Genomic DNA, 26,955 nt, shown 5'->3' on the forward strand with positions numbered 1-26,955 from the left:
TTGCACCATTATAGAATATATATAATAAAGAGCTATTGTTTTGTACCCTTAATATTAGTTAATTAATTATGAAAATGAAATTTATTTGGTACCTACTAAGTTCAAGAAACTACTTTCTTTACATATTTTAATCCCAGTTCTTATCATGGGATAGGGAGCAGAAGACCAGAAAATCTCAAATCCTGGGATTTATAAAAGACTATTTTTTGAGTACCCTGGATCTGCCAGGATACTACCACCTGGAGTACTGCCCTATCACAGGCAGTTTTCCTTCCTTGTCAGATCTGATGGGTATTTTGGGTCTTTCCTGTATTTCTTGCATTGTTGTTTGTATGATTGAACATGCTAATGCTACTCCATCCCTAGGCATCTTTCTCAAATCTCTGTGTCCATCAGAAAGTGCCTTCTAACATTAATTGAAACTGAGACCAACCTTTTACTCCTACCCTGAAGTGGCCATCCAAAGTAGGAATGTAACGACAGACTGCTGGACTCAAGGCTCCAACTCCTGAGGCTGAGTTGTGACCACCCACCTTCTACTATCCCCTACTGATGCAGGATTTTTGCTTCTTATCTCAGCTAGGTCCGGGTTCTTGTCTCATGATCAGGAAAAGTTAGGCACATGGACACCATGGAGTGGGTGGAGTAGAATATATGAAGTGGAAAGAAGGGGTCCTGAATAAGCAGGTTGCCAGTTGCCTCTTCACAGTTGAATACCAGGGCTTAAGCCACAAATGCCTGGTGGCTCCACCCTGTCCTTCCAGTGTGTGTGCGGGCCTTCAGACTGAGCTGCTCCGTATTTATGTTATTTCCCTTACTGAGCATGTGTTAGGGAACAGAATTTTCTGCTGTGGGCATGTTTAGGCAAGACCCCTATGCAGGTTCCCTTATCTGCACAAAACATCTGGTGTAAGCACTTATTGGGGGAGTCTGAGGTTCTCTGAGGACCCTGCCCTTACTGTCTGCCTAAAGCAAGCTGGCTAACTCCTTTCACCACCACATGACACTCTGCTCTCTCTCCGTAGACAAAGTCTGTGTGCCAAACTAGGGCAAAAATGGTTATTGTAAGATTGACAAACCTTCTCATCCATCCTAAATTGTGTTCAGTGGAGAAACGTTGAAACTTGACAGAAACATGACACACAGGTTGTTGCGATTTGTGGGAGTAGTCATATCAAATGAGAGAACGAGAGTAGGAGAACTGCCACTCTTTTTTAAAGTCCAGCTTGGTGAGAATACAAGGGAAGTCATTTTGAACGCTTTCTGAGGAGGCAAAGAAAGGCAATAAGTAAGCACCAAGTTGAGGTGAGAAGGGAATAAACAGATTTCTAGTCGATCTAAGAAAAGGCCTTCCGGGTAGAGGAAATAGCGTGTGTGCAGATGCACAAAACTTAAGCAAAAAGTACAAGCAGATTGGCAAAGTATCCAATATTGTCAGAGGGCAACAGATGTCAGCCAATTCAGGAAAAGATGATGCTGGAAATACAAGGAGGAGACCATTTCTGAATAGACTCAGGAATTTGTTTCATTCTGAACAGGGAATCATTACATGAATTTTCAAAAGAGAGTTTAAGGCATGCAATTGCATTTTATTTTTTTAAAATCTATCTGATAGTTATATTAAGAAGGATGGATTTAAAAAGGAAGGTAAAGGTAGAAGCCAGACCAGTGAGTTGGAGACGGTGGAGAGAGAAGACAAATGACAAAAATCCTGAGAAGTTTTAACCCAGGATTCTTAGCAGAAAAAAATTAACAAATAAGAGATAAATAAATTTTAAATAATTGAGTATTCTGGTTTTCTTAGTGTGCCTGAGGGTTTAGATTTTGACATGAGTGTTTTAAAAAACATTCATAATATTCATTGATATAATTGTCAAATCTCTAATACAAACTATGGCGTTTTCCCACGTTTTGTTTTAAAACTATTATCATATTTTGCTCAAAAGATATTTGAGATTTAGCAGCTTTTCTCTTCACAGATGGTCAGTGATTACAGGAGTGACCACGGAAAGGAAAAAGTATGATGAATTTATGAGTATTTTGGCAAAGAAGGACAACATTGATTTAATTCTTGCAGTTGAACAGAATATTAACAAAAATTCTCTGGCTCATTTGAAGAAGATGGAATTAATTCACAAATGAGAGGGTAGCTATAGGCAGGATTCCATGGACAAAGAAACAAACTGCAGATTATGGTTTAAAAAAATTAACTAGTGAATGGGATGTTAACCTCCAACTGGGGAAGTAATTGCATTATAATGGCCATGGAAAAAAAACCATCAACCAAAGAAATGAACCTGAACTGAAATGTTTCTAAATGGCAAGTAACTGGTTTCCTTTTTGGTTTATATATGCTTCATTTTGTACACCACTGCCCTGTGTTCCATCATCTCAGCAGTGACTGGAAATGGGAATTCTGCAATATTTGGCCTTGACACATATTCAAGTTTTGTCCACAGACAACTTGCTTAAACATGCCCAAACCAGGATTCCACTGCAGCAGAATTCCTGCTTTCCATAGCGGTTTCAAATCTAGATACCTCACTTGGTGGATCCAAGGATCAAAGGAGACCACTTTCAATTACTTTAATGGTTCCTGGCACATTGCAGGTGTTTTCAAAGTCTAATTTCTTTTCTAGCATCCTGAGCTACTCCAAGTTGACCTTTATTAATGCATCTGAGAGAAACAAGAAAGCTTTTGACACACCAAAAGTTAAGGAAACTTCTGGGTACTGAAGTTCAGTGACTTCACAGGAATAGTGATAAGAAATACATAATAGCAGTACTTTGTCTCACAGGTTTTGGGTTTTGCCATGATTAAGGCATAAGATAAACTGAGTGTTGGGGCTTCCTGCAGGACATGCTCATGAGTACCGCAATTTAGGGAAAGTTCTGATGCCATGAGCTTCAGGATGATTTGTTGAGATCACAAATTGTATTTTGAGTATAAGTGTATGGATATTTACTCTCCCTATACATGAAGGTAGCTAAGTCTTTGTGTCCTCTTCTACAACATGATTTGTATTTCAGGGCTTAAAGTAGATGAAACTTGCAAATAGAACTGCATCTTGCACATATTGTTTTGTTTTTATTGAGAAAATTATGCTGGTGTATCCCACATAGCAAGGTAAAATGTACGTTATTTTTGATTTTTTTTAAGTAGACTTTATTTATATAGAGTGGCTTTAGTTTACAGCAATATTAAACAGAAGGTACATAGCATTTCTGTAGTCCCCTGGTGCCCCACCTCACCCTCCCTACTGTCAACATTATCCCTCATCAAAGTGGTACATTTGTTAAGACCAATGACCCTACTTTGACAAATAATCCTGTTTTTAAAAAGCAGAATTTTCTATTAGCAATTTTTATTTTGGTGTACAGCTTTAGAGATTTAAGTCTATGTATAGATTCACATAACAAGCATCAAAATCTAGATACAGAATAGCTCCTAAGAAACTCCTCCATTCCATTCCTTTGTACACATAGTATCCCCTTACCAATAGACCCTGGAAACCACCAATTTATTCTCTATAACAATAATTTTTTCTTTTGAAGATTGTCAAATAAATGAAATAATAAAGTATAAAATTTTCTTGAGACTGGAATATGTCACTTATAATGCCTTTGAGATTTATACAAGGTTTTGCATGCATCAAAAAGTTGTTCCTTAATATTGCTAAGTGGTATTCCATTGTGTGGGTGTACTACAGTTTGTTTATTCACCCACTGAAGAACATTTGGGATATTTTCAGATTGGGACAATTGAAAAGGGCTGCTGTAGCCATTGGTGTACAAGTTTCTGTGGGAACCTGTTTTTATTTCCCTGGGTGTATAATTTCACGGTGGTGTGTAATCTCTGGATCCTGTGGTATTGCGTGTGCTTAACTTTGTAAGATACTGATAAACTCTTGCAGAGGTCTGGTATTATTTTGCATTCCCAACAACCACATAGGAGAATTCCTGTTACTCTTCAGCTTCATTACCACTTGATATTTTCAGATTTTCATTGGTTTGCTTTTTGTTGTTGTTGTTATTAGTCATTCTAATAGACACGTAGTGGTGCCCATCATGCTTTTAATTTGTATTACTTTAATGGGTGATGATGTTGGAAATCATTTTATGTGCTTATGTTTTATCTATGTATGCTCTTTGCTGAAGTCCATATTCAAGTTTTTAAAATCTATGTCAATTTTGACTTCTTGGAGAACCGACTCTTTTATCATTATGTAATATCCCTCTTTATCTATTTACCTATTCTCTGTCAATTGGAGCGTTAGATCATTTGTATTTGATGATCATATGTGGAGACTTAGGTTTACCCCTTTATTATTTGCTTTCTAGGTCTTACCTCTGTTTTCCTTTCTCTGCCTTCTTTTGAGTTTCTTCTTTTGGACTTCTCCAAGATTGTGGTAGGAATGGCGTTTGGGGCTCAGCAAAAGACTCACAACCTTCTCCTATCTATCATGTCTGGGAAGGCAAAGACTCCCCTATCTCCTGGGAGATGAAGAATGACTTTTGGTGCATTTTCAGAGACCGAATTTTAGGTCAGTGGTCTCCCAGAATCAATAAGATCCCTATTATTTAAGAGCATGAAATCTAAAGAAACCCGACTCATTGGGAAATATGCTCAATATACTTTGGCTCTGTGTCTGCATACAAATCTCAGATTGAAATATAATCCCTAATGTTGGAGGTGGGGCCTGGTGGGAGGTGAAGTATCATGGTGACAGATTTCTCATGAATGATTTAGTACCATCCCCTTCACAGGGTCCTCACGATGTTTCAAGATCTGTTAGTTTAAAAGTGTGTAGCACCTTCCTCCTTGCTCTCTTGCTCCTGTTGTCACCGTGTAAGACGTTCCTGCTCCCTCTTTGCCTTCTTCCATAACTGTAAGTTTCCTGAGGCCTCCCCAGAAGCAAAGTAGATGGCAACATCATGCTCCCTATATAACCTGAAGAACCATCAGCCAATTGAACCTATTTTTGAATAAATTATCCAGTCTTGAGTTTTTCATTATAGCAATGCAAGCATGGCCTGATACAAAGCTATTCCAGATCATGAGCATATGCCAGTGGTGGCTGGTGTGAACAGAACATTCAAGTTATTTCCTAAATATTCTGTATAATACCTTGATGTTGGTCCTTCAGATGACCCTAGGAAAAGACAATGACAGGATTCAATTTTCCACCAACCACATACATTTGCAGTACAACTGAGTACAGATTAAACTCAAATCTTCTACTATTCCTTGGTAAAAAAGAAAAAAACAATCTGACCAAAGAATTTAAAGAGAATGTTACTTATTTGCCACTTATCTGGAAATAATTGTTCTAACAATACATTATATCATTGTGATAATACTATTCATTAAGGGATATAATTGTACTTTTAAAAATGATTCACACATTTCACAAATTTTTAAAAATTTTTCTTGTTTTTTTTCCCCTCAGTTCAACTTAGTTGTTTAATTAAGAAACATTTACAAAACTTCTAGTTTTCACCAAAGGCTTTATCAAGTACAAAAAATAGACTTGAATATGATATATCCATACTTTCATTGCATTTACTAACAGAGAAACATATTTATTCACTGTATTTTATCACCTGTGAAAGAAGTGCAGATCATCTCAAATGAGATTTGATAAAAGTGGAATTGATGGCTCATGGTCAAGGGAACTTTTAAGAATTGCCCTTGTTTAAAACACTGGTGGTTTAAGAGGGCAAAAAAAAGTTATGGCTCTTTCCCCCTACACCCAGTGTCTCCATGCTCCTTTGCTCTGTGGTACATCATTTTCAAAAACTCATCTTTTTCCTTGGGAGGAATTACAGGCAGTGACAGCGTTAGCATCACATGGCACTTTAAATGGTGACTGAATAAAAAAGAGAGAGCCTTTCCCAAAAGGTACTGAGAAGACTCATATTGACCTGAATTAAGTTGGATAGCTATCCCTTGAATCAGAGCAAAGTGAATGAAAAAGGCATGCTTCCCCGATGAAAGAAACGCTTGTCATAAACTAGTGAAAACAAAATGCATTGCAGACTTACTTAAAATATTTCAGTGCATTATGGCCATGATCATTAATAATCCAAAAGAAATTTTCCAAAGAATTTCCCACCTATATATAACAATATCACCAAAGAAAAGATAGTTATTCACAGTAATGAATAAACACATTTATTATTACTCAGTAGTGTATTGAATGAATACTCCTTCCAGCAATTAAAATTATATTGTTTTTAGATACATCTGCACTTAGTGATGAACATCAACACTCTCATTTCAGTTTTCCTATTGTTTTTGCCTAGTTTAGCTGATTTAAAAAAACAAAAAATATGTAAACAAGACAGTTTTACTTAGAAACATGATTTTGCTGAACCGTCTTTTAATCAAAAATTCATACTTCAAGGAGCAATAGAGAATCATGTGAATGTCAAAAATGAAGTTGATTTTTAAGATGTATTAGAAAGTGGACGGGATTAACGCAATGCATTATGTGCAGAGCGATGGGCCATTTCTTCCCAGAATGGTATTTTCCTACTTAATGGTATCATCTTGTGAGGATGTCTATTTATGATGATCAATAAGTAGATTTTTATATGGAATGTGTAAACATTCAAAAGCCCCTGAGCTTTTAAAATATAATGCTAGTTGGTCCAATAAAAAAAAGAAACTACTTTACTCTTTCATACATATGTCTATGGTACATAGGACAAACATACTCACACACATATGTAATTCTAAATAGAAAAGAGGTAACGCAGGAACAAATTTTATAATCCTTTAATAAGCAGATGTTTTAAAATCTGTGAAAAAGAAAACAACTTTTCTGTTCTGAAACTTATGCATAAAACTGATTAATAGTTGTTTCTCAAATATTATCTATCAAGGTCCTGGATTGCTACCCCGGGTGGGCCACGGCTCCTAGCCGAGACGAGGCGGGTGGGCACCAGGTTAACACAGAAATCTGCCTCCTGGGCCATGCCGCTTCTAAGACCTGTTTCTTCTCATGAGCCCCAGCAGAAGACATATGGGCCATTTCTCACAGTGGATAACTTCCCCTGCCTGACCAAGAGATGGGATAGTATCTGGGATCTGTCTATCACCAGACTCTGAGCTTAATAAGGCAGCTGAATGAAGGGATGTAACGGACCCCTGAGAGTGGCACTGAAGTCTGCAGTGGCGGCGGGGGTGGGGAGGGGCCTGGACACACCCCTTCCTCCCCAGATTCCTCCCCCTCAGGGTCAGCTCAGCCATGGACTTTGGACCTGGATAAGAAGACAGAAGCTGCACTTTGTTTGTTGGGTCTGATTTGGGATTCTCAGTTTTGGAAATGGAGTGCTGGATGGGGGCTTGATGATCTCCAGGGGAGCAGCTGAGACAAATGTGTTCCCTGCCCCACTCCTGGGTAACAACATCTTGCCGCACTCCAGACACCCCAGACACCATGTCTCTGCCACAAGCTTCTGTCCATGCCTCTGGAGGGGACAGGCCCTCCCTGCCACCCTGTGCTGTAAGACCCGTTCATAGTCTCTGTCCCCAAAGGGCGGGACTCTGTCCCCAAAGGGCGGGACTTCTTCCGTTGTTTCCATGTTCCCAACCCTCCTACAGGCTTGTAGGACACTGTGAGGACATTGGGTCACAGCACCAGAGACTCACTGCTTCAGCCAATTAAAGCAAAGGAGCATTGGCTGGCAGGTTCTAGGCTCTTTCCACAGAGCTGGCACCAGGGTCTCTGCAGGGATCCAGATGAGAGGAGCTAAGTGAGCATCTCTCACCCGGTGACCTCTACTGCACATTGAGGAGAGAAAGGCTTCCCAAAGCCCATCCTAGGAAGGAGCCCAGGAGTGTGAGCTGACTGGTGGGTGGGGGGCCAGGGATGGGCTGTGGCCTCGCCCTCTCCTGAGGGGTCCGCCCTCAAGTGCTGGGCCACTGAGAGGGTGGTTCACACCCTTGCTCTTGTCCACTGAGGATGCTCTCACAGAGTGCTGTACTTCAGTGGCAGGAGCTTGTGATCCAGCCATACACCCTGTTTCTCCTTCTGTCTACGTCCGAGCTATACCTGTGGACATTGGTTTCTCAACTGAAGAGTTGGAGGACCTTTACATGGTGTTTAAGATGACAGCCCAGAGCCAGGGCAGGACCCCTTCTTAGCATCCTAGCTTCCCGTTAGAAAACAAATAGATTTAAGTGCATCTTCAGATGCAGTTACCCTGATTCTCATGTTATACAATCACATCCTTCTTGGAGTTTAGGCAGGACCTCTTAAATGGCAGAAAATCCATTTGTCATCTTACACAGAAGAGGGAATGCATTGCCCTTGTAACTGAAAAGCCTAGCAATGCACAGCTTTAGACATGGCTGGATCCAGGTGCTCAAATGTGCTCTCAGGCTCCCCCACCTCTGATGTCCTCTGCACTGCTCTTTCTACACCATGGCAGGACTGTCATCACAGCTCCAGGGCCATACTCTCTTCTCAGGAACCTCAGCGCAAAGACAATTTTTCTTGTGCTTTAGCGAAAGACCCAGCCTTGATGGTTGGAATGGCTGCCTTTCTGTTCTTGTTGCCAGTTCCCATCCACCTTTCCAGCTGCCTCAGGTTCAGTGCTAAAGGTGGCTGAGTCACAACACTTGAGCCAGCTCTGCTCACCTCCTGGACAGGTCATAGGAGTGAGAGCAAGCCTCAGGCCTCTTGTTTCCCTGGAGCCCTGCCAGGAATGCTCAGCCTTCCTCTGGAGCCAACAAACCAGTTCTGCCCCCTGCAGGCTGCCAAGGGCTCTCTTTCTCAGCCAACCCTCTCCCCATATGTTAGGCTGAAGATACCCTGAGAGCTTTTGGGAGGTGCTGCAGTTTCTGGCCAGTGCTCACCACCCCAGGGCTCTGCAGGGTTGGATGGCGGGGGAGGGTGGATGCACCACTAGCCTAGAGGTCCCCTCAACCCTAAGGCTTAGTGGCTGGGCCATCTCACCAGACCGTGTCCCAAAGGCCAAGCACCTGGCTAGCCAGTACTAGGGGTGCAGCCACATGGTGGCTGGCCATCCGGACCCCAGCCTGCCCTACCTGGAGCAGCACCGGATTGATGCCAACCAGTTCCAGGAACTCTTTGCCAGCCTGATGCCCTGGGCCTGCGGCTCCCACATGCCGGTGCTAGCAGGGCACATGTGCTGGCTCCTGGACAAAACAAGGACTCACTGATCAACTTCAAGGAGTTTGCGGTGGGGATGAGTGAGTGCCTGCAGGGCCTACCAGGGGACTGACCCTCCCACACCCTTTCCCAGGAAGCCTTCCAAATGCCAGCATCTCTGCCCTGTCCCTACTGCAGCAAACAGGAGCAGCTTGAGCCCCTGGCCCTCGATGCAGAAAGAACAGTTTACCCATGGGAGCCAAGCTGGGGTCCAGCAGGAGCCTTGCCCCCCTACTCCATGCAGTCTGGCACTGCTAGAAGCTGGTTGGCCAGTCCCAGGAAAGCACTGAGCCTTCCCAACATGGTGCCAGGGAGACAGGAGGCCTAGGACTCGCCCCATGACCTCTCCAGGAGGGAGTGGGGCCACACAGCCTTTGAAGAGGGTCCCACTCAGACCCCCTGCAAGGGGCTGTGCAGCCATCTTGCCAGCCCCTCCCTGGCCTTCTCCATCGGCGGGATGTACCACGGGGACCTGACAGAGAAGCTCAAGGTACTCTACAAGCTACACCTTCCCCCAAGTGAGAACCTCCTGCCCACTCCCCACACCTGGCTAATTTTGTGTTTTTAATAGAGATGGAGTTTCTCCATGTTGGTCAGACTGCTTTCGAACTCTCGACCTCAGGTGATCCGCCCATGTCAGCCTCCCAAAGTGCCAGGATTACAGCCACCATGCCCAGCTAGATTGTTATTTTAGGCTTCTAAAGTTTTGGGGTTATATATTATGCAGTAAGAGTAACTTAAATATCCTCGTTTTCTTGTAGCTTTTCAAATCTCTTACTCACCAAACCCAGTCTCTCTTGGAAGACCTTCTCTGCCTTAATGTTTTCCGCATGGACCCAGCGAGAGGTAGGTTGGGTTTTCTTCCTACTCATCATGGCTACTCAGAGATCATTTCTTCTTCTTCTATTTCTTCTTTCTTCTTCTCCTTTTTCTTGTTCTTCTATTTCTTCTTCCCCTTCTTCTTCCTCCTTTTTCTTCTCCTACTTCTTCCTCCTCTTTCTCCTCCTCATCCTTTTTACTCCTCTTCCTCTTCTTTTTCAACAGGATCTCATCTCCCCAGCTCAGGTAATTATCCTTCTTCTGCTGCTGCTGCTTCTGCTTCGTCGTTTGTTTCTGCTTCTGCTTCTTCTGTTTCTGCTGCTGCTTCTCTTTCTTCTTCTTCTACTCCTTCTCCTCCTCCTCCTTTTTCTCCTTCTCCTCCTCCTTGTCCTCCTTTCTCTTCCTTCTCCTTCTCCTCCTTCTCCTCCCCTCTTCTCCTCCTCCTCACCTCCTCCTCCTTCTCCTCCTCCTCCTCCTTCTTCTTCTTCTTTTTCCTCTTCCTCCTCCTTCTCTTTCTATTCAACAGGGTCTCATCTCCCTAGGCTCGTGCAAGTCTCACCTCCTCCCACCTCAGCCTCCAGAGTAGCCAAAACCACAGGTGCATGCCACCGTACCCAATTAATTTTTTTTTTTTAAGAGATGGGATCTCACTATGTCACTCAGGCCAGCCTCAACCTCCTGGGCTCAAGAGATCCCTTGCCTTGGCCTCCCAAAGTGTTGAGATGACAGATATGAAGCACTCTGCCCACCCTTGTTTTTCATCTTTTTTTTATTTTTTGAGATGGAGTTTTGCTCTTGTTGCCCAGGCCAGAGTGCAATGGCTTGATCTTGGCTCACCGCAACCTCTGCCTCCCGGGTTCAAGCGACTCTTCTGCCTCAGCCTCTCGAGTAACTGGGATCACAGGCATGCACCACCACACCCACGTAATTTTTTGTATTTTTAATAGAGTTGGGGTTTCTCCATGTTGGTCAGCCTGGTCTTGAACTCCCGACCTCAGATGATCCACCCACCTCAGCCTCCAAAAGTGCTGGGATTATAGGTGTGAGCCACTGTGCCTGGTCTTTTCATCTTGTTAAGCTAACCTAAGTGTCTCTGTGTTCTCCAGGACTCTATTCCCTTGGAGACTCAATCTCGTATGTGACTGCTGCAAGTCCTGGGATCTTTTCAGGATTCCCTCTCTAAGGGCCATTCATTAAGTGGTGAGTTCATTTGCCCACAGTTCATAATTCATATTGCAGCCAATAGTGAAGCCAAACACCAGCTGTGCCTGGATCTCCCTGCACACCCCATTCATCCTTACTTTGAATACATTTCCTTCACTCTACAAGGACAAGAACGCTATTGAGCTAATCAACGTGCATGTTCTTTGTTCAAAGCGAAACACATAATAAATAATTCCCGCCAAGATGCTAACTGTTAAAAGTAGTCGTCTTCAAATCTAATGTATATGAATGTTTATACTTCTGTTTATTTCAAAACTCCCCAATTAGAGACTTCCCAGTATCTTGCAATTCCTCAGCAAGTCATAGGGAGCCCAAAAATAAAATATTCAAAAATAATTAGCAAAAGGCTTTACCTTGTTTTATCATTTCGTTGGTGATCTTTTCCAATTTAATTAGTCTCACTGATATAGAAATTATTGAAGAGGACTCTTTGGGTTAAGAACAAGGCTCTTAGCTGGGCACAGTGGCTCATGTCTATAATCCCAGGACTTTGGGAGGCTGAGGTAGGCAGATCACGAGGTCAGGAGATCAAAACCATCCTTGCCAACATGGTGAAACACCGTCTCTACTAAAAATACAAAAAAATTAGCTGCATGAGGTGGAACACCCCTGTAGTCCCAGCTACACGGGAGGCTGAGGCAGGACTATTGCTTGAACCCAGGAGGCAGAGATTGCAGTGAGCCGAGATCGTGCCACTGCACTACAGCCTAGACAACTGTGGGAGACTCCATCTCAAATGAAAAAAAAAAAAAAAAAGAACAAGTCCCTTTCTAGCTGCTCAGGAGAATAAGAAAATGAAGAAAAAAGAACAAGGCTCATTTTAGGAATCTTTTAGTTATGACTAGAACATGGCACAAGGAAAACTTTTATACAAGAAATATATTTTGGTCAGGTGCAGTGGTTCATGCCTGTAATTCCAGCACCTTGGGAGGCTGAGATGGGCAGATCACCTAAGGTTAGGAATTCAAGACTAGCCTATCCAATATGGTGAAACCCTGTCTCTACTAAAAATACAGAAATTAGCTGGACATGATGATGTGCACCTATAATCCCAGCTACTCAGGAGGCTGAAGCATGAAAATCACTTGAACCCAGGAGGCAGAGGTGGCAGTGAGCCAAGATTGCACTCCAGCCTGAGCAAAAGAGCAAGACTGCATCTCAAAAAAATAAATAAAAAGAACAGAAAAGGCCCTTCAAATTCAGCCATTTACACAATGCCTGAATTCTTTCTATATCCCTAGCCAATTTACTTTTTATTCTATGTCTGCACAGTAACATGGTTAGAAATGGTATCCCAGTTATAGTCCAAAAAAAATATCTACCTGTAACATTCCATCTGTCACAGAGTCATGCCAGATGGAATGTAGCTCCCTGTCACCATCCTGAGTCCATGCTGTCTGGCGTGTCTCCTCTGGTAGCGTTGAGGCTGATTGATGTTGTCAGCTCGACCCACCCACAGAAAAATCCAGCCATTGGCAATGGTTGCCTTGAGCTTCAGGATTCGAGGATGTTTTCCGGAGCCCTTGGACCTGACGTACCGCTGCCCATGCTCTGATCCAGGGGCACTGGAGACGTGAGGGTCTTAACCGTCCAGCCTCTGATGGGCGGGAAGCATCCACAGAGGAAATGGTTTTTGGTAGGTGGTTGTCCCCTGCGGTGAGGGAGGGCGGCCCGCCATCCTGGTGTGGTTTCAGGGTGTGAGTCTGTGGGGAGTGGTGAAAGGAACTTGCCAGAGGGTTGCAACAGATTTCAGCCAGATTTCCCAATACCCCGAATTCAAATATCCGTGCACAGACACTCCCAGTATTGACAGAGAGTTTGAACTCAGTACAGATTGCAGACATGCATGCTGGGCCCTTCACAGTGTTTCATTTATATATGTATGTATTTATTTACTTACTTACTTATTTTTGACACAGAGTCTTGCTCCGTCACCCAGGCTGGAGTGCAGTGATGCAATCACAGCTCATGAACTCCTGGGTAGCTTTGAACTCCTGGTCTCAAGTGATTCTCTTACCTTAGCATCTCAAGTAGCTGAGACTACAGGTACCCACCACCATGCCCAGCTAATTTTATTTTTTGAACTTTTTGTAGAGATAGGATCTTGCCATGTTGCTCAGTCTGTTCTCAAACTCCTCGGCTCAAGCGATCCTTCCTCCTATCTCGGCCTCCCAAAGTGCTGGGGTGACAGGCATGAGCCACCTCACCTGGCCGTCTCCTTTGAGTTTTTTTTTTTTTTTTTTTTTTTTTGAGACAGGATCTGGCTCTGTCACCCAGGCTGGAGTGCAGTGGTGCCATCTTGGCTTACTGCAGCCTCTGCCTCCCAGATTTAAGTGATCCTCCCGTCTTAGCCTCCTGAGTAGCTAGATTACAGGCACGCACCAACATACCCAGCTACTTTTGGCATTTTTTGTAGAGGCGGGGTTTCACCATGTTGTCCAGGCTGGTCTTGAATTCCTGGCCTCAAGTGATCCTCCTGCCTCAGCCTCCCAAAGTGCTGGGATTATAGGTCTGAACTACCACACCTGGCTGTCTCTAATTTAACATCTCCAAATCAGAATTCCCGATCCCTCCACAATCCTGCTCCTTCTCAGGTCTTCCTCACAACAGTCAAAGACACCCATTTCTTCCTCTTCCTCCTGCCAAAGACTCTGGAGCTCTCCCTGACCCCTCTTTCCAGCCCACGCCCATCAGCATCTCTTTGGCTCTGTTTTTTTATTTGTTTGTTTTGACAGAGTCTCTTACTGTTGCCCAGGCTGGAGTGCAGTGGTATGATCTCAGCTCACTGCAACCTCTGCCTCCCAGGTTCAAGCAATTCTCCTGTCTCGGCCTCCCAAGTAGCTGGGATTACAGGCACACACCACCATGCCCAGCTAAGTGTTTGTATTTTCAGTAGGGACAGGGTTTCACCACGTTGGTCAGGCTGGTCTTGAACTCCTGACCTCAGGTGATCCACCCGCCTCGGCCTCCCAAAGTGCTGAGATTAGAGGCATGAGCCACTGCGCCTGGCCTTTGGCTCTGTCTTTGAAGCAGATCCAGAGCTGGAGCCTGTCCCTCCCCTGGGCTGTCTGGCCCCCGGCCACACCAGAGTCAGTCCTACTTGCCTACAACAGCCACCTCACAGCCGGTCTTTCTGCTCCCACCTGACACACTGGCTGGACCAGTTGGATCATGCCCCTCCTCCACAAACAACCGGCCAGGCTCCAGGCCACACAAAGGAGACGCTCAAGTCCTCACGGTGATCAAAAAGCCTCATGGAACCCCTGTCCCCTAGTAACTGTGGTTTTTCAATTGAGATGAAATTCATGTGGCTGGGAGTGGTGGCTCACGCCTATAATTCCAACACTTTGGGAGGCCAAGGTGGGAGGATCACTTGATGTCAGCAGTTTGAGATCAGCCTGGCCAACACTGTGAAACCCCGTCTCTACCAAAAATACAAAAATTAGCCGGGTATGGTGACGGGCACCTGTCATCCCAGCTACTTGGGAGGCTGAGGCAGGAGAATCACTGGAACCCAGGAGGCAGAGCTTGCAGTGAGCCAAGATCGAGCCACTGCACTCCAGCCAGGGCAATAGTGTGACACTACTCTGTCTCAGAATAAAAACAATTAGCCAGCTGTGGTGGTGGTGCCTGTAGTCCTAGCTATTCGGGAGGCTGAGGCAGAAGAATTGCTTGAACCAGTGAGATGGAGGTTGCAGCGAGCCGAGATCACACCACTGCATTCTAGCCTGGGTGACAGAGCAATACTCCATCTCAAAAAAGGCAAAATAAAACAAACAAACAAAACTGAATGAGTTACCAATATTTAAAAATTAAAGGACTTTAAAAATATATTTTTCGCTGGGCACAGTGACTCATGTCTGGAATCCCAGCACTTTAGGAGGCCGAGGCAGGTGGATCTACAAGGTCAAGAGATAGAGACCATCCTGGCCAACATGGTGAAACCCCATCTCTACTAAAAATACAAAAATTAGCTGGGTGTGGTAGCGCGTGCCTGTAGTCCCAGCTGCTCGGGAGGCTGAGGCAGGAGAATCACTTGAACCAGGGAGTCAGATACACACACACACACACACACATTTTAAACATGGACTTCCAGCTTCTCTTGAAAGATCATCGTATCTGGCCAATGCTGGGCCTGCCCTGCCATGGCCACACGTCATTGGGAGCCCAGAAGAGAGGCGGATGTGGTTTGCATATGTGTTCTGTACAGATATCAGGATGAAATCTGATCCCAGTGCTGGTGGTGGGGCCTGCTGGGAGGTGTTGGATCATGGGAGCCGATCCCTCATGAATTGCCCAGCGCAACCCCCCTGGTTATAAGTGAGTTCTCACTCAGTTCATACGAGATCTGGGATTGGCTCTTTTTCCTGCCTTCTTAAACCCCTAGAGCCCTGGTCCTGGGCCTCAGCAGGCGCTCACAGCTATCTATCATTAGAGTCATTGCATTGCTGCCCTAGCTGCTCTAGGCCAGGGTAAAGCTGGCCACTGTCTCAGAAGGACCCAGGAGGAGTCTAAGGAGGCAGATAGGGCCCTGAGTAGACTGGGCCTTGCTCACTTCTCTCAGGACAGAGTCTAGGTAAGATGGCCAGAAAAACCATGTCATGATTCAAGCTGGCCCTCAAAGACAAGAGCTCAAGGAGCAAAAGTGCAGATTGGTATAAATTGTCACAGTGTCCTGGAGGGGGCCTCTGAGGTCACTTGGTCAAATGCCCACAGCATCTTCTGAAAATCAGGAGCTGAAGGCTGTGCTGCCTGTGGGCCTCCCCTCTGCTTTAGTTTTTGCAGGGAGGATGGGGTGAGGAGGTTCCTATCTGGAACCTCTTTCCTCCTGATCACCTGACTCTAGGCCCTGAATTTAAAACATGGATTTTCCCCTCTCAGCAGGAGCCACCTGGACTTTTGCATTAATTTCTGCTCAGGATTGGTCTGCACAGGCCCTTCTTTAGTCTTTAAATTTATCCATGCCATTAAGTTCATTTATCTGTTCCCTGCTACATGCATACTCCGTCATCCCCACCCCCCCATGTCTGCCATGTTAGCAGGGCTGTGCTTGCCAGGGCACCTGGGTCTGTGAGGGTGTGGGCACCTCTAGACCATCAATCACAGCCACATCTCCTTTTTCCCCTCTGGGGTCTCTTGGCTCATCCGCATGGCTGCCCACCCCCATTGACAAGGCATGTCCTGGTCCCCCCACCCCTGGGGGTTTCTTAGGGACATCCTAGATATGATCTCACTGGGTCTGGGGTGCCCTCTCCTCGCTGCCTCCTAGGAAGCCACAGCCCCTGCTCACTTTTCAGTCATCAGGCTCCAGCTGCATCTCCCACACATTCAGAACCAGCCTCTCCCCTCACCTGTTCAGGCCCTTTCCTTCTTCTGGAGCGGCCTCCCCAGCCTTGCACCTAGTGTGGGGTTGGGCAAAGCCCCTGCATCCTTCTTAGCCCCTGCATCCTTCTTAGGGCTACCACAGACCAAAACCTTCATTCACCCACTATGCTGCCCTCTGCTTCCTGCAGTTCTATGCAGGTGGGGCCGTGAGCATGCACTGCCATGGCCAGGGTGTTATCATTTCACTCTGTCATGTGTGCAGGCTGGGGTGTCACCCTCAGATGCCAGCTGAGAACCACACAGACAGACGGCCCTGGAACAGGCCTGCTGAGAGCACAGTTGCCTGCTCCAGAGAGGCCCAGACCTGCCTGCCTGGCTCACCCTCATGCAGGTCCCAGCCCTGTTGACATCTGACAGTGACCACAGTGGGTCTTTAAGAGACAGGCAGACCTCCCAGCACCACAGAAATTTGGGCCTGGGCATGGCTGTGTGTTAGAGAGGAGGGCTTCACCCATGGGAACCTCAGGCCTTGGGCACTTCCCTGCTGCAGCCCCTGCCCTGCAGCACCCCCTGGCGCTAGGTGTGACTTTTGAGGTCTCCACAGTCACACCCATCCTCTGCCTGCAGGTGTTTCCCACCACCCTCCCATGAACCCCTTCCCTGCACTTCCCCCAGGCTGACCTCAGAGGTCCTCTGCTTATCCTCTCTGCAGTGGGAGCTCAGATGTGGTCCTCCTGGGCCGGCCTGCACTGCTGCCATGCACCTCACTCTCTTTATTGTCACCAGCCCCCTGCAGTCCATACTATTATTTTCATGTGACAGATGACGACACTGAGGCACAGAGAGACTGGCAGCTTTGCCAAGGGCAGCAGGAGGGAGGCTGGAGTATTTTGGACCCCACTCCACTCTCTCCTGCACTTTCACTAGATCTGTCTCTACAGCCACATCCCTGGCTATTTCAGACCAATATGATGGCAAGGGTCACTTAAATAAAACAGAAAACAAACAAAAACACCTGCACCTGTCCCATGCTGTCTGTGCCTTCTCCTCTGATTGGGTTCATAGCTCTCTGCTGCCCTCCCATGGCCATTGGTTTTCATAGGTGGGGACGGGTGCTGACCTCATTCACAGCAGCAGACATTCTTCCAGGTTCAGACTATGGGGCGCAACGTGATCAGGACACATCCGAGCCCCGTGGTAGTTATTGTTGGAAACAGATGCTCGGTGCCACAAAGAAAAATTAGCACTGAGACAAAAGATCTTTCAACAACACACTTTTCACTTCCTGGACTGCAGGAGGGTACTCTCACTAGCCATTGTGCCATGAGAGTACAACGAATAAAGGAAAACACACAAATTTATACCTTATGCATTTGGGGTGGTCCTCACTGCTGTGTCTGATCTCCATTGGCTGGAGCCAGACCTCACAATTTAAACTAAAACCTGAGTGGTTAACAACTTCAAACTTTTCTAAACAGGTAAAAAGAAGGGAGAGCTGGGACATGCCTGTGAGCACATCCAGCACAGATGTCTTGGTTAAAGTACAAGGACATAGAATGTACTACAAGCCTATAAGCATGGCATGTCTAACAGCTACATAAGATAGGACTTAACAAAGTTATTAGCACACTTATTATTTAACAAGAAAGGAAAGTTTAAAAAGGACTTTTTCTACTTCCCACAGTTATGGAGATGCCAGCTTAGCTTTCATACATGACACAAACACATAAACAGTCTTTCCAAATGGAGGTGTAGAGCATTTTAAAATAAAAAATTCATATTTTATTTTTATTTGTTCTAGAGATTGGGTTTTGCCATGTTGCCCAGGCTGGTCTCAAACTCCTGGGCTCAAGTGATCCTCTTGCCTTGGCTTCCCAAAGTGCTGAGATTACAGACATGCGACACCCTGCCCAGCTAATACTGAACATTTTAAAATTTGTAGAGATAGGTTCTCTCTGAGTTCCCTGGCTGGTGTGCAGTGGCACTGCAATGTCAGACTTCTGGGCTCAAGTGATCCTCCCGTCTCAGCCTCCCCATCATCAACTGGGATTATAGGAATAATCCACCATGCCTGGCTTCAAGCAATTTTTCATATACACACACACACACACAAAATGCTGACCTAACTGATTGCAATGAAGATTTTACACATGTATATCCCAAAATCACCCAATAAGATGAATGGACAACTTGATGGGAAAGGATTTGATAAGGTAGTCGGCAAAAGCAACAACATTTTAGACTGTTAATCATAAAGAATGTCAAGCATACACAAAAGTGAAGCAGGTAACAAAATCTCCCACGTCCCCTGGCAGAATTCTTATTTTTTCTACTCTCCTGTGTTCTCACATGTAGTTTCTTTTTATTTTTCTTTTATTTATTTATTTGTTTATTTATTTTTGAGACAGGCTCCTGCTCTGTGGCCCAGGCTGGACGGCAGTGGCACGATCACGCTTCACTGCAGCCTCAACCTCCTAAACTCAAGCAATCCTCCCACCTCAGCCTCCTATGGAACTCAGCCTCCCAAGTAACCACGTTGGGCTGATTTTTGTATTTTTTGTAGAGATGGGGTTTTGCCATGTTGCCCAGCCTGGTCTGAAACTGCTGAGTTCAAGCAATCCACCCACCTTGACCTCCTAAAGTGGTGGGATTACAGATGTGTGCCACACCTTGTCCCCTCTCACACGTATTTTCTATATATATATATTATTTCCTTACAAATTTCTAACAATTGAAAATCTCTAAGTTTGCATTGCTCACAACTGCAACTCTTGATTATAAGGAGTACTGGTTAGTGAACTGAATCGTGTGCCTGAACATAAGAGGACTCTGTGGAACCTTTTTGTGATCTAGAATCTACCATATTTTTGGGTGCTAGCAGGTGTTCAGTAGATATTTTTCAACGGAATACCTGGTCCTTGTGCAGGAAATGAATTAAGGGCATCAAGTCTATGCCAATGAAATGCAATGAGAATGAAATAGGAATTCCCCCATCATGGGACTGGATAAGGCAAAGGCTGGTAAAAACTTTTCCTTGGGCAATTGTGGTTCAAAATCCTGCATCATGGAAGGGGACTAGATTAAGTTTGCTCTAAATTTTTAAATTTTCTTCCAGTCTAGAGGTTCAGCAGTTGTAGGTAAATGATTCTGGTTGAAACACTCAAGATACTTATAGGTTGAGAGATACAAAATTCTAGAGAAATCTGAGTGGGCATGAGTTTAAACAGGGATACTCCCTGGAAGAGGAGAATTTGGGACAAAATACGTGCAAAGGACAGGTACAGAGCTCAGACGGATGGATACAAGTCCTGCAAGTAGTTCAAACGGAAATACTGAAAATAAGTTTTCAAGTAGCAGATGAAATTTGTACAAAGCAAAACATATAAGGAGAATGAGGAGAATACACAGAAAGATATTTAATATATAGAGCTTAAATTAATTTGGCAGGTTGGGCACGACTTAAGTGATATCAACAAGTGGTCATGAAATACACTAAGATGCATCTACACAATGGAAAATCTTGCAGTCCTATGACTAAGGCAAGTTTCTTCTATTTCCACCAATCCTTGGAGACTCCTTCTCTGGCAATTAAACCCGAAAGGAAAGGGAGCTTCCTGTGAAGTTGTTTGCTCATCTCAGCTGCACCAACAAGCCAGTATCTCCCATGGGGAGGTGAAGAGGAAAAATGGGCAATGAGGGCAGGGACTTACCAATTTGAGCCCTAGTTTCCTCTCCTGTAAAATGAGCATAATATTTTCACCACATAATGATTTCTGTGAGAATTAAGCTGAGCAGACAATCTAAAATCATCCCCCACAGTAGGCCCTGGGTGCCACCTCCTTCCACCTCTCCAAAGCCTGAAGCCCAACAAACACCTCCCTGGGGTTTAATCTAATCTTCAGACCCAGTTCTGGCCTCTTTTCTCTCTGCCTTCAATGGAGATGACTTTTTTTCCCTGAAAAGAGAATTCTACTGCAAATATGTGCAAAGGACATGTACAGAGTTCAGAAGGATGGATACAAGTCCTGCAAATAGTTCAAACGGAAATACTGAAAGTAAGTTTTCAAATAGCAGATGAAATTCTGTCATCATGCTCCAATCTTCATTCCCAAAGGGGAAGCAGTTCAGCCAGTTTTCTCCTTACAGAAGCTGAGCTGACACAGAGCAGCACACACTGGTGGGGCATGGTGAGGAGACAGCAGCCCCAGGGGATTTCCCATGTGTCAGATACTGAATACACAAGCAAGCACGTCTCTACCCTGTCATCATCTCAAGCACAACTTGTATGCTTTGAATATGTCTTTATGAAGTTTCTGGTTACACATTGTGAGGAGTGGAAATTCTCCAAAGGCTATTTTCTGCCATCTATAAGTTGTTCATCTAAGACCCCAGTGTTGGGCTATAACTGGTGTGAGACATTATATAAACATCAGACAGGTGGGCTCTATATGATAGACATAGAATGATGTCTCCCACAGAGTAAGCGCAGAATAAAACGTTAGCAAGGAGAGTTAGGATGCTCAGCGCGACATCCTCTTCTAGTAGAAGTAATTCCAATTTTAAGTAATTGGTGACAGCAATCCCAATGCCTTATTTCTGCACAGTGCTGGTTTACAATGTCCTATATTTATTTTAATGTATAATACAAAATAATTAGTGCACAAAATATTGGGGGGGGATTGTTTTTTCATCAGATAAAAAGTACTGATGTTGGCTGGGCATGGTGGCTGATGCCTGTAATTCCAGCACTCAGAGGCTGAGATTAGCAGATTGCTTGAGTCCAGGAGTTCGAGACCAACCTGGGCAAAACACTGTCTCTACAACATGGTGAATCCATGGCTAAAAAAATTAGGCAGGCGTGGGGGCATTCGCCTGTAAACCCAGCTACTCAGGTGGTTGAGATTGGAGAATCACCTGAGCACAGGAAATCAAGGCAGCAGTGACCCAAGATTGTGCCACTGCACTCCAGCCTGGGTGACAGAGTAAGACCCTGGAGAGAGAAAGAAAAGAAAGAAAAGAAAAGAAAAGGAAAGGAAAGGAAGAAAGAGAGAAAGAAAGAACTGATGTGGGTTGGGTGCAGTGTCTCACTTTGTAATCCCAGCACTTTGAGAGGCCAAGGCAGGCAGATCACGAGGTCAGGAGTTCAAGAGCAGCCTGGCCAACATGATGAAACCCTGTATCTACTAAAAATACAAAAATTAGCTGGGCATGGTGACACATGCCTGTAATCTCAGCTACTCAGGAGGCTGAGGTAGAAAATTGCTTGAAACAGCACCAGGGAGGCAGAGGTTGCAGTGAGCCGAGATTGCACCACTGCACTCCAACCTAGGCTACAAAGGGAGACTCCATCAAAGAAGAAAGAAAAAGGAAGGAAGGAAGGAAGGAAGGAAGAAGAAAGAAAGAGACTCACACCTGTAATCCCAGCACTTTGGGAGGCCGAGACAGGTGGATCACGAGGTCAAGAGATCGAGACCATCCTGGTCAACATGGTGAAATCCCATCTCTACTGAAAATACAAAAATTTAGCTGGGCATGGTGGCGTGTGCCTGTAATCCCAGCTACTCAGGAGGCTGAGGCAGGAGAATTGCCTGAACCCAGGAGGCGGAGGTTGCGGTGAGCCAAGATCACGCCATTGCACTCCAGCCTGGGTAACAAGAGTGAAACCCCGTCTCAAAAAAAAAAAAAAAGAAAAAGAAAAAGAGAGAAAGAACAGATGTAGTATTTAAAAAGACTTTCCAAGTCTGCAGGTGTCACAATCGTCATTATTAATGAGGAAACCAAGACTGAAAATGAGATAATTATTAACGTGACATCCCAGAGCCAAGCAATGGCAGATCCAGGCACTGGATGCCCTGGGTTCAGTGCTGGCTGCCAATCCTACAGCGGTCCATCCCTTCCTTAGTGCCCCCATTACCTCCCGGTTCCTAAAGCTGTAAATGAGGGGGTCGAGCATGGGAGGGAGGACTGTATAGAAGACAGAAGCCACCTTGTCATGGCTGGGAGCCCGATAGGGCCTAGGCCTCAGGTAGATGAACATGACTGCTCCATAGAAGAGGGTGACAGCTGTCAGATGGGAGGAGCAGATGGCCAGAGACTTTTTCCAGGCCTGAGAAGAGTGCATTTGCAGCACAGTCCCTAGAATGCAAGCATAGGTGGCCACAATGATGGAAAATGGGAAGAGAAGCATGAAGACACAGCAAGCAAATATCACCTTCTCAAACAGGGATGTGTCTACACAGGCCAGCTTCAACAGGGATAGCATTTCACAGAAGAAATGATTCACTTCCCTCAAGCCACAGTAGGGGAAGTTCATTACTACCACCATCTGGATCAAGCCATCTATTATCCCAAAGGCCCAGGAGCTCCTGGTAATTTGGAGACAGACCCTCTGATTCATGAGGATGGGATAGTGAAGTGGGTGGCTAATGGCCACATAGTGGTCATAAGCCATGAGTCCCAGCAAGAGCCCCTCAGATCCTATAAGACAGACAAAGAGGCCGATTTGTATGCCACAGCCCACAAAGGAGATGGACTTCCTACCAGACAGGAAGTTGGCCGCCATCATTGGCACATTGGTACAGACCAACATGAGGTCCATGAGGGAGACCTGGCTGAGGAAGAAGTACATGGGGGTGTGAAGTTGAGGATCCATGTAGATGAGGAAGATGAGGAGGACATTCCCACAGAGGGCCACTGTGAAGACCACCATAACCACAGAGAAGAGGACAAGGTCAGCTGTACTGTGGGAGAAGATGCCCAAGAGGATGAAGTCATTTGTGGATGATTGGTGTGCCCATGTCTCCATGGCTCAGTTGTTATTCCTGGTCACCTGAGAATATGGACAAAATGTATTAGATTGACTGACATTTCTTTATAGACCTCTGCATGCTATGTCTTTAGTCAGCTATTTTGTGTGTAACTTATTAGCTCTCAACAACTAAAGGGGCTTTGGGTCATAATAGGAGACACTCCTTCATATCTCCCTAACACAACAGTCGGAGCCCTCCTGGCTCCTAGAATTAGACTGCATATATGTGCTGTATGTATCTTTATCAAGAAGGGTAGACCTGAGCTGTTTCATGTGCCATAGACCTTCGGACAACCCTCTTCATCAGGCAAAGTCTTGGCTGTGCCGCATGAAACCAAATCTTTTATCTGAGATCACATGGACTTGGGAAGCTATGTTTAATGGGGCTGAAAGCATTTCATTCCCAGGAGATAATTCATGTGTTCTATAGAAAGGAAGGGAAGAAAGCAGGTGTTGCTCTTCAGTCTGCAGTCTGTATGTTCTGAGAGTTTTCTTAGGCTAACTACTCTATTATGTTCATAATATAGGAAATTGATGTTCTCCTGCTGTGCTCCACATGAGAAAGGAAGAGTTGTGATGGATGCTGTCATTGTCAGTCATATTGAGAGTGACAGGAAGTCACGGGGCCAGTGAGGAGAAGCAGTGTCTTGGTACCCAAGACTCTTAATAAGAACAGTGAGGTTTTAGTTATGCCGGGACTTATAAAATAATCCCACAGTTAGAGCTTGAGTAGAAGTGGCTGAAAAAGCAGTATAGATAATATGTGCTTCCTAAGTTACCTTTAGTAGAAATCGAAGTGCCTTCTTTATGAGATCCTTTTAACTGATATATTTCACTTGGATTTCTGAGTTGTGTATTCACTGTTTTATCAAACAAAGTTCCAATGAATTTATTTGGAGCCTGCTAATAAAGAGGGATTTACCTTGATATTTAGCCAAGAATTATTTTTTGTTTTTATTTTTTTGAGACAGGGTTTCACACTGTCACCAGGCTGGAGTGCAGTGGAATGATCTTGGCTCACTGCAACCTCCACCTCCTGGACTCAAGCCACCCACCCACCTCAGCCTCTCACAGGTGCCTGCCACCATGCCCAGGTTACTTTTTTATCTATTTTTGTTAGATATGGGGTATTGCCATGTTGCCCAAGCTGGTCTCCAACACTTGAGCTGAGGTGATCTGCCTGCCTTGGCCTCCCAAAGTTCTGGGATTGCAGCTGTGAGCCACCACGTCCTGCCAAACAATTTGTCCTAAACACCTTAGAATAGAGAGATATCAGAGACATGATCTGATTTTACATGGACAAAGCCAAGTCAGGAAATAACATCATGCATATTAAAAAAGACAAATGTTCCTTGACAGTAGAATATCTGAATCCATGGCAAATAACAGAACAGATAATTACAAACAACAAGTGGAAAACATTGCCATATTCCAACTCTGAGTCTGTTATCATTGGCGTCACACTCTCACCCGGCTGAGCCTTGTCTTCGCTCTCCAGGGAGTTCCCAGTTTTCCTTGGGCCTCTTTGAGTTCTATTTCTCATTTGCCTCCTTTCGATTTGGTTGTCCCTTTATCCATTCGGGCCTCCACTGTCAGGCAATATCGCTGTTCTGCAAGTAGCACAGCACTGCAGTATGTTTTCCCTTAATTTTGTATGACTTTCTTATTGCTTTGTAACAAATAGCTCCAGAACTGAGGAGCTTAAAATAGAATAACACACATTTGTTTTCTCATGTTTCCTGTGGGCCAGGGATCTGATGCAGCTCAGCCATGTGCCTCCAGCCTGAGGCCTCTCCTGAGGTTCCCGCTCAGCTGTTCAGCAGGTGCAGCCCTCTCAGGGCTTGGAGGGGGAGGTGCCACTCCATGGTCATTCCTGTGGCTTTTGGCTCCTTGTTCCCTCCTCAAAGGTGCCTCACTACATGACCGTTGACTTCTGCCAGGGCAAGTGATCCACCAGAGAGTGAGAGGAAATAACCCTAAAAGGAGCAGGGTATTTTGTAACCTCACATTGGAAGTCACATCTCTTCAGCTCTGCATATTCTGTTTTTAGACGAGTCACTAAATGCAGCCACACTCCAGGGAAGGAGATTACCCAAGATTGCGAATGCCAGGAAATGGGCACAGATGAGGACCATCGTAGAGGCTGCTGACCACCTTCTCTATTTCTGTCTCAAGTCTTGATTGCTGATAAAAATAAATTGAACCTTGATTAATTTAATGTGCAATCGTGGCATACAGGAAAGATGATGAATTGCATGGAGCCTAGAAAACTAAGAATCAAAGGTTTCGGGCTGGGTGAAGTAGCTCAAACCTGTAATCCTAGCACTTTGGGAGGCTGACACAGGAAGGTCACTTGATGCAAGGAGTTCAAAACCCTGTCTCCACAAAAAATAAAAAATTAGCTAGGTGTGGTGGCATGCGTCTGTAGTACCAGCCACTCAGGAGGCTGAGTGAGGAGAATCACTTGAGCCCAGAAGCCCAAGACGGAAGTGATCTGATCATGCCACTGCACTCCATCCTGGGAGACAGAGTGAGACCCTGTCTCAAACAAACAAACAAGCAAAGTCTCTGGGTTTGTCAGTCTATCTCCAATCTGCTGAGAAGAGGCAGGTCTCTAGGGACAGGCAGCACTCACTCAGAAAATCACATTCAGTGTCTGCAGCCACAGTATTCACATCCATTTTTATTTTGGCCCATAGTGATCCTGCAATAAAGGTAGAGTGGTTTATTAAAATGGATCTTCTTATAAAGGAGAAACAGAGGATCTGAGAAGTTGGCTGCATAGCCCATGTTTGGTAAATGTAGAACCAAGACTTGAGAAGGAGCCTTTGAATGTCAGTTCTGGAAACTTAACTTTAGATCAGCCTATTCCTGGGGAAAATACTTTGAGAAGGGTAAGCTGCCTTATCTTGTAAAATCTTTCAGTTAGGAACTTCTAGTTCCTTTTTCTTTGACCCTTGGCTCACCCAGCAGCCTTCTTGCCTGAACTCCGAACAATGGGAGATGCTTTTGCTGAAGAGCAGCATCGGTGTCCTGTGAGATGCAGCTCTCATTACAGGTGGCTGTATGCTCTCCTGTGGTAATTAAGTTCCTGACTTATGAGTTAGTGCAAATGCAATTCCCCAACCCTAAAGGAAAATTGCCATTGGATTTCTGGACCTGCTGAATTCCAGGGGTGACCTCGGTGATGATCATGAGGCTGAGGTGCAGGAGCCAGAGACCCCTCTGGGCATCTCTCCAGGTAATGCCATAAATCTTCATGGGATTCCAGACACCCCTTCCAGCCCCAGCCTTGAACTGCAAATTTCCCACAGAACATATACAATTGAGTGACTCCCTGACACCTCAAACAGAAAACAACCAAGCACTATTTTTCACCTGCCCGCCATACAAAAGTCATATCCCCTCCTCTCATCTTATTAATGCTCATGTCCTTTAGGGCTCAGCTCAAGTCCACTTCTGCCATGAAGGGTCCTCCACCTGACCCCACCAAGTGATCCCTTCCTGTGCCCATAGCATTTCTTTGACACAATGCATGTGTTGCTGAGGACTGCAGCTGGGGTCACTACAGCCTCCCCTCTGGCTCACCCAGCAGAC

The 26,955-nt window shown here is 45.1% G+C and overlaps 1 protein-coding gene and 1 pseudogene across 1 annotated transcript; one reads left to right on the plus strand and one right to left on the minus strand.

Annotated features, from left to right (window-relative positions):
* LOC105729928 (TBC1 domain family member 9B-like) overlaps positions 1–17,201 on the plus strand; it is a 107,597-nt pseudogene extending 90,396 nt beyond the window's left edge.
* A 5,207-nt stretch (positions 17,202–22,408) lies between these two features.
* On the minus strand, positions 22,409–23,355 carry LOC105729933 (olfactory receptor 2V2-like). The gene is given in 2 exon segments (XM_012470886.2): positions 22,409–22,440; positions 22,443–23,355. Coding segments are annotated over 2 exon segments (945 nt in total).
* Positions 23,356–26,955: the final 3,600 nt, after the last annotated feature.

Source organism: Aotus nancymaae, unplaced genomic scaffold (assembly GCF_030222135.1).
Source record: "Aotus nancymaae isolate 86718 unplaced genomic scaffold, 86718_ANA_hifiasm-v0.15.2.pri h1tg000263l, whole genome shotgun sequence".
Classification (NCBI taxonomy): domain Eukaryota; kingdom Metazoa; phylum Chordata; class Mammalia; order Primates; family Aotidae; genus Aotus; species Aotus nancymaae.